General features: G+C 40.9%; 1 protein-coding gene across 1 annotated transcript in view; it reads left to right on the top strand.

Annotated features, from left to right (window-relative positions):
* The first annotated feature begins 382 nt into the window (after positions 1 to 382).
* OSMR (oncostatin M receptor) overlaps positions 383 to 8,757 on the top strand; it is a 33,972-nt gene continuing 25,597 nt past the window's right edge. Inside the window, exons 1-2 of the mRNA XM_064139993.1 lie at positions 383 to 446; positions 8,289 to 8,452. Of these exons, the coding sequence (XP_063996063.1) occupies positions 383 to 446; positions 8,289 to 8,452 (228 nt within the window). The remainder of the gene's footprint in view (positions 447 to 8,288; positions 8,453 to 8,757) is intronic.

Here is an 8,757-nt window from a genome sequence, read left to right as displayed (position 1 = left end):
ACTAAATATATCAGGACAAACTTTTGTTTTTATATTCCTTAGTAATAAATGAGGGGGAAAAAATCAACAATATTGTATGGTTTATTCATTTAGATTGAACTGAACTTTTTAAGTGGGGTGTATTTTTTTGCTATGCTATAACTAGGTCATAAAAACAAGCAAATTTTTTCATTCCTTATCTTTAATTATTGATTCTTTTTCAATTTCTCTAAAACTGCCTGGATTCTGTGTAGTTGATTTTGTTTGTTTGTTTGTGGGGGTTTTATTAACTTATAAATACAGTAATATTATCCAGGTTGTTTTCTGGCATGCATTTTTTGTGAAATAAATAAATATAATTGTCTTCTTTCCTAATAAGGCTGATGCAGGAACTGGCAGATGAATGATGAATTACTTCATGATTCTGGCAGTACTTCTCCCCCTGAGGACTTGCTACTCACATCAAGGTAAATGTTTGAACATTCATTTTTTTTATTTGGAAACAATCTACCACTGAAGCTTTGGGCTTGTCTCATTTGTAGTGATGACAAAACTTTCATTGTTACCTTCTGTAATCCTATCATGCAAAATTGCCTGTTGAATCAAAGACTTGCAATAATGTGAAGCCGAAGTGTATTTATTTATCTGTCCTCCCTCTGTCTCTTGTGTTTTCATTCTGTTCTCTGTCATCTCACAATGATTTATTTTCTCTTTGACAACATTTTCTACCTTTTCCTTTCACTTTCTCTCCTTTGTCTCATCTATGCAAACTTCCATGCTTCTATTAGCTTTTGTTTTCTGGTTGTGCCTGTTGTGGAGGGTATTCTGCCGCCTATACCTATTTTGGTGGAGGGGAGAAATTAATTGGTGTGAGATAATATTCTATAAAAATATATATTTATTAACTTCAATATTCTGAACTCTCTTTACCCTCAACCACTGTATTTAATATTAAAAAGATTCTACATAGTTATGGAAGACATTCTAGGATTAATATCAACAGTAACTTGTGAATAACTATCAAACAGTTCAAACTATAAACAGAGAGAGGAGTTTCCCCACGGCAAATACTGCTTGGAGTCTATATACTATTCGCCCAGCAGAGTGGGCTGAAAACTCTTTCTGCTCTATGGCAGATGCAACAGATTATTACAGAGGCATTAAAGCATTCACTTACAATTCTTATTAATTATCAATCACCCTCTGGTGCTATGTCACAGCCTATTACTAGTGTCCAATTCTTCAGAGGAGTCTTTGCCTGTGGACTTTGAGTCTGGAATCCTCCTGGCTTCAGGAGAAATAGTCTCTGACCTTGTGCTGCTGGTTTCTTCTGGATGCTCTCTCCAGGGATATGTAGGCAGGATCTTAGGTGCAGAGGCAGGATGTCGTGCTGTCTCAGCATGATGTAATGCTGGCTACATAGGCCAATCACATGCAGACAAATGGAGTTTGCTTCTGGTTAACTCAGTGGTGGTGGTGCTTACCAGGCAATGATAAGGCAGGAGGCATACAACAGTATATGCGGCTGCATGGGAGTCTGAGCTCCGTATGTAAAGGCAGGCAATACAGGATCTGGTCCTGATAACTCACCGCAGTGGCGTACAAGTGTGCACAGCTGACTGGGAGTCTGAGCTCTATAATAACAGCAAAGCAATTAGGCATAAGCAGTGCCAGTGAGTCTAAGTCTAATAATGAGCGAGTGAGCAAGCAAGGCAGCCTATGCTAGCAAGTGACCGGGAGCAGGGGAGTCCGAGCACGTTGTTAACCTGTGTGCCTTTATTTATCAAATGTGGACATAGATTAATGGCCCCTTGGCCATTAGAATGACCAATCAGGATGGCAGTTAGCCAAACCTTACCACAAGAGGCAAAATCACAGTCCTGGACTTTCCAAATATGATGATCACATGGGCCTTACACTAGGCAGGCAGGAGCTGGGCATGTGGGACATACACAACATGTTCACAATCAGGGGTCCTGGACAGGCCAGACTTCATGGCACCAGGCCTATTGTGCCCTTTTTATCCATTTAATATGTTTATCTCTGGTTTGGGCAGAAAAACATGTCCAGGCAAGGCAAGGCATAAATAAGCCTATATTCAGGCCTACAGGTCCTCCACTACAGTGCCTAAAGTTCCAAAATCAGGATTTTTATTCCTTATACTTCACATAGGCACCCAATACAAAGGCAAAAGAAAGCATGCGTATTCAGAGGGAACAAGTTGAATATAGGGATAACTTTCCAGAAGGCTATATTTTATTGTGAAAGTACTTCTGGCATGCTTTCTGCTGGCAGTAGCACTGGGACTGACTCCATTAAAAGAGAAAAAAAAAAATAAAGTAGTGTTTTTAGTGGTTTTGGGGTCTGGGTTTTTTTGGTGACAATTAACAAGGCAGAACTTTCTGGACTACAGGCTACATTATGGAAGTTGCATTGCTCTACCTAAGTTGGTGAAGGATTGGGTTGTCTTTTTGTATAGATGTACTTGTTATCATACTGAAGGAGGCATATATATCTTTTTTAGACTTCTGTTTCACAGAATCACAGAATGTCTTGAGCCAGAAGGCACCTCAAAGATTGTCTAGTTCCATCCTCCTGCCAGAGGCAGGGACACCTCAATTAGATCAAGTTAGTCAAAGCCTCCTCCAGCCTGGTCTTAAACACTTCCAAGGATAACATGTCCACAACTTCTCTGGGCAACCCTTTCCAGTGTCTCCCAACCCTCAGAGTAAAGAACTTCTTCCTAGTGTCCAATGAAAATCTACCTTTCTTAACTTTAAAACCATTATCCTTTGTCCTATCACTACAAGCCCTTATAAAAAGTCCCTCTCCAGCTTTTCTTTAGGCCCTCTTCAGGTACTGGAAGGCCATTATAAGGTCTCCTTAGAGCTTTCTCTTCTCCAGGATGAACAGAACCAGCTCTCTCAGCCTGTCCTCGTAGCAGAAGTGCTCCATCCCTTTGATCATCTTTGTGGCCCTCCTCTGCATCCTTTCCAACAGGTCCTTGTCCTTCTCATGCTGAAGTGTCCAAAGCTGGATGCAGTGTTCCAGATGGAGTCTCAAAAGTGCAGAGACAATCACCTCTCTTGACCTACTGGCCATGTGGTTTTTGTTGCGGCCCAGGATATTATTGGCTTTTTTTTTGGGCCACCAGCACACATTTCCAGTAGATAATTTTTCATCTCTTCAATCTCAAAATTCAGTATTCATACTCTATTCACCCAAACTTCTGGTTCCTCAGTCTTGAGATTCTCTTACCAATGCCCCTAAAGTGGCAAAATGTCACAATGCAGGCAAGTCCAAACAATTAGCATGTTACAGTAACTTGGTCACTTGTTTTCATATGCAAATTTTCAGGAATAAAATTAGCCTCTGTTGTTAATCATAAAGCTGTTCATACAGTCTTGAGTTAGCTTTCAAGTTAAAGCAAGCCTCAAGATGTCTCAATGTCCTGGTGTCCTGGATACCCCAAATTCCACTCACCCTGTGGTTTGAGTGGGAGAGGAAAGGTGTAAAAAAACCTGTTTCCCCTTCCCTGCCCTGCAGGCTTGAAGGTGGGGGAGCAAAGGGTCCTTCTGGCAAAGGGGATGACCTGTGCAGACAGAATCATAGAATCAACCAGGTTGGAAGAAGCCTCCAAGATCATCCAGTCCAACCTAGCACCCAGCCTTATCCAGATATCTAGACCATGGCACTATATGACTCATCCTGCACTGAGATCGGGCTGGTGATTGGCTGTGTTTTTTGCACCTAGGAAATGGTAATTCATCTCTTTGTCTAGGAACAGGTATAAATATTTGGATTCTTCTCACTTTGGGTGCTTCCTGCCTTGAGGTTTTCCTGCCTTGATAGTTCTTGCAGAGAGAGTCCCTTGGCACTGAGAAAGACAAGGTCCTGCCACGACTGGAGCACCCCTGCTTTGGACGATTTCCCCATTGTAAGCTCTTTTTTGTGCAAGCTTAACAGGCTTACTGAGCCTCGGATATCCTTTTGAAAGAGAGAGAGCTGGCAATCAGCTGGACTGCTCTTTCTCTCAGATCCTATTCAGTAACTAATTGCTGACTGCCTCCCGTTGTGAGAGCATCCCACTTGGGAAGAACTGCTAGAGACATTTCTGAGTTTGGCACTCTGTAACTCATCTCAGATCTATTCATCTTGGCTATCGCCGGTAACGTGTCACAGCCTAGCTCACTCCGTGAGTAAGCTTTTCTGCTCAGCCTGATTGATAGTGGGGGAAAGCTGTGTTTATAGCTTAGCCTTTTCCATTTCCTGACTTCTAAAGTAGCCAGATTTATTTATAGTATACTTGTAAGATATTCTCGATCAAGCTGAGTCTGCTAACTAAACTAAATGAATTTCTGTATATAGGCTTGGGAGTGGGGTTTCAGGAAAATAAAATAATTCTATTTTTATATATTTCCTGACTCAGCCACATTAATTCCCTGCCTCCACAACACTCAATTATTTAACTTTGCTTGGAGGGGAAGGTTACAATTCTGAGAGCTGCAAGTATTTCTACATGTGTAAATTATACTAAAACATAGTCCTTAAATTCTGCATTTTAAGTCAACCTTCTTCCAGATCTTGGATATGTCCTCAACTATATTGTTTCTTCTGTTTGTTGGTACTGTGTATAAGCCCTGACTGGTGATCTAGACTGTATTATGCCAGACTTTGAGGAATTTTTGTGAGATCTTAAGTGATACATCATCTAATTAAAATGAGACAGTGGAGGAACACTTATGTAGATGGAGAAAAAAAAGCAGATGGTAATGGGATTTTTTTGTCAGTTAATTATGTCATATAATTAATATGTGGCAGATGAAAATATTTTCCATGATGAGCAATGGTTTGAGATTATAGCCTGGACAAAAAGAGGTGGATGTAGAGAAGAGAGGCAACTTCATAATTAATGCAATAAGCATAGCAGTGACACCTACAACTAAAAATGGCTGGAGAAGGATACAAAAAGAAGATAGGGAAATCAAGAAGATAAGCATTGTTTCCTGTGCAGGGGTTTCTTTTAATGGTGTATCCTGTTTCTGCCAAATTGCTGGCTTTTCTTCCAGGCATATTAGTTTCCTTTACTTGAGAGTCTTGCTTTGCTCCTGTGAGTTCCACTTAGCCATTGTCTAGGTCCCTCCTTTAAGGTTGCTTATTTGTGCTTGGCCCATCTGCCTCCCTGTTTGCTTTCCTTTGCAGAATGAAAACACAATAATGGCAAGGGCTAGAGCTTTAGATCAGCCACCTCTTTGCATATGTGAATCACAGAATCATACAATGGTCTGGGTTGGAAGTGACCTCTGAAGGTCATCTAGTCCAACCCCGTTTGCAGTCATCAGAAGCATCCTCAACTATCACCTTCCATGCCCTGCTGGCCACGTTTCTTTTGATGCAGTCCAGGACACAGTTGCTGTCTAGGTGTGTTGCAGGCCACGCTGCCTGCTATTTCTGCCTGGGGGCAGGAGCCGCAGTAAACAAGCCTATAGACCAGTATGGTGTGGGCCAGCCGTGAGGGTCTCCAGATGATTCAATGAGAATTATGCAGAAGCCTCTTTTATTGATGTAACAGCCTGAATATATACACTCAGCCAGTAGAGCACATGCCTACACATTAGCATAATTAGTCAGGGACGACCCACCACATCTGCATAAGTACACGCCTTGTTATTCTCATTAGTGAAGGTCTATTATCTACCCCTTCTGAGGTAAGGTGGACAGCTGCATGTGAGACCCAAGGTCTATGATTACAAGGATCTGCCTGTTGTCACTTCTCTTCACTCCATTCCCACAGCTCTCCTGCACCTGCACCCCACAACTCTTCTGCATTCTGCATTCCCACATAGGTGCACACTGTATATTATGTTATGTAATGTATGCATGTTATATATATTAAGACTGCAGGTATGTGTGCTTATATGTGTGTGTATACTTCTTCACTTGTACACACTTGTATGTGTGTACTTCTTCAAAACTGTTTTTATGATATCACAACCCTTTTCCTAAGACCAAGTGTTTGAACAATGAAACTTTGATTTCTCCCTCCAGGCATATCTGAAGAAGTTATGACACTAGCTCCCTCTAGATTGAGAGCAAGTAGATTTCATTTTACTTTGACTTCTAATACCTTTCAAAGTGGAATGGATTGTAAGATACACCAGCAGAGTTTGTAGATGGTATTTTCTTTTATTTTTTTAACAAGCTGTTACTAATAGTACAAATTATACTTTCCTGCCTTTATTTTGGAATGATACGCTGGACTTGTATGAACAACTTAACTATGTCAGTGCTTCTATATTATATAAGCATATAATAATGGTAATTGATACATATGTGTGTGTAGTCTCCTATTTAGATACTCTCATAATTAATTTGAAAAGTATTATTTGTTTATTTTGATCAGAGACTTAAAAACTGCTGCCTGTCTTGAGCCTTTCATTCTGTGATTTCCTACAGTTAATTTGTAGTGAAATTGCTGCTTTAAAGTTAGTGCAGATCAGGCACTGCAGGACAAAACAGGCTGGACATCTGGTAACTGCCAGAATCATCTATCAAAATGCAGATTCTCAGAATAAATTTCCTGTATACCAACATTTCTGATACAAATATTCTGTAGAAGTCTCAGATAATCACTGGGTCAGCAGCTGAAGGGCATCTTGGAGAAATGACTGAAGTTGGCATGTTGTGAGAAGGAGCTGCTGAGGTTGCTTGATCCACCATATCCCTGACGACTGTGGTTGTAGTAGAGCAGTAATGCTCAGAATAGGTTCTGTCTTACTAAAACATATAGTTACTTTTATGATTTCTGTGTCCTAGTTAGTACAAATGTTCTGACCCTGTTAATTCTAATAAGCAGAAGCACACTGGAAAGCAACTGTGGCAAAAGAAAAAGCCTATTTATGTGGACTTTTCAGCTCCTTGGTTTCATATAATCAACCAGGTTGGAAGAGACCTCTGACAACATCCAGTCCAATCTAGCACCCAGCCCTAGCCAGTCAAATAGATCACGGAACTAATTGCCTCATCCAGGCTTTTCTTCAACACCTCCAGGGATGGCGACTCCACCACCTCCCTGGGCAGCCCATTCCAATGCCAATCACTCTCTCTGCCAACAACTTTCTCCTAACAGCCAGCCTAGACCTTCCCTGGCACAACTTGAGACTGTGTCCCCTTCTTCTATTGCTGGTTGCCTGAGAGAAGAGACCAACCCCCACCAGCCTACAACCTCCCTTCAGGTAGTGGTAGAGAGCAATGAGGTCAGCCTTGAGCCTCTTCTTCTCCAGGACAAACAACTTCAGCTCCCTCAGCCTCTCCTCACAGGGTTTGTGTTCCAGGCCTTTCACCAGCTGCATTGCCCTCATTAACAGGTTGTTCATTAACAGGTTGCTCATTAACAATCTGTCTGATAAGTTTAGGTTTTCTGTTTGCTTGTCAGTTTTTCATTTTGTTTATTATAGTCTTGTTTGGTTGCTTTTGCTGGGTTGGGGGTTTCGTTCTGGGGTTTGTGGTTTGTTTTTTTCCCCAATTTTTCAAGCAGGAGAGAAGATACAGATCAGTGAGCACTCTATTTTGTCTTTTCCAAGAGTAAACATCTAAAAAGAGAGGCCACTCATAATGTGATCCATAGTTTTCAGCAGATGCCTTAAGGGACCTTTCCACTCCTAACAGCAAAAGGGACTTCAGTGTGACCTTTAAACATTATTTGATTCTGGGAATTAACTCCTGACTTGCAAAAAGGATGGAGGTGCCATTGTAATCAGGTGTGTAATTCTAATAGAAGAATCCTGTCAAGAGTACCCAAGTTCTGTGTAAAGCAACCAGGGATGTGCCTAGAACTAGGCTATTATCTGAGCTAGCTAGTGGAGAGGAAATCTTGTGCTATCCTGCTCAAATTAGGTCACACAGCTAAAGTGAGCCTAGATTTTCTGTCAAATAATGAGAAGGCTTCCTGAGGGTTAGGATTTCTTGAGAATCAATACCTACTAATACATTGTTTTGTTCTTTCTAACACTTTAAAGGGATGTATCAAAATTCCCATAAAGTAACTAGCAAATTAAGGGACTAAAGAAATGGTGATGGTCTGTGTTCATTCTTCTTTCTTATTCATCCTTTGTCCATCTTCTTTCTTTTTTCTGCTTTCTTCTTTCTTTACTTCTTCCTTTTTTCCTTTTTTCTTCTTTCTTCTTTCCTCTTTCTTTCTTCTTCTTCCTAATAATTTAATAATGATAGTAGTAGTAATAGCAAAAATAGTAGTAGTAGTAGTAGTAGTAGTAATAATAGTAATAGTTGTGCCGTTTTTGTGCTCCTAGATGCCCTTGTGTTTCCGGTAACATACCTCAACATTTCCAAGGATTCAGCACATCAGCAGCTGCTTGTGGAATGGGATGTTGATAATTCAGCTCATGATGCTGAGCTTGCAATGTCTTTTGAAATACAAGTTTGCCGAGCAGATGAAAATACTACTGTGTGGACAGTAAGTGCATTTTAAAACCAGGTGTATTAGTTATTGACAATATAATGGAAGCTAAAGGAAAACCACATGTTAAGATGCATGTGCAGATATCTTTGCTGTACAGGTTTGTGATTTAATGCAGAGTATTTATGAAATCAAGAACTGGGTCAAGAACTGGCTGGAAGGCCAGGCCCAGAGAGTTGTGGTGAATGGTGCCATGTCCAGTGGGCAGCTGTCACAAGTGGTGTGCCCCAAGGATCAGTGCTGGGCCCAGTCCTGTTCATTGTCCTTATTGGTGATCTGGATGAGGGGAATGAGTCCAGCAT

Source organism: Pogoniulus pusillus, chromosome Z, assembly GCF_015220805.1.
Source record: "Pogoniulus pusillus isolate bPogPus1 chromosome Z, bPogPus1.pri, whole genome shotgun sequence".
In the NCBI taxonomy this organism is placed as follows: domain Eukaryota; kingdom Metazoa; phylum Chordata; class Aves; order Piciformes; family Lybiidae; genus Pogoniulus; species Pogoniulus pusillus.
Note: the sequence above shows the minus strand (reverse complement) of the source record. Positions and strands in the feature narration are given on the sequence as shown.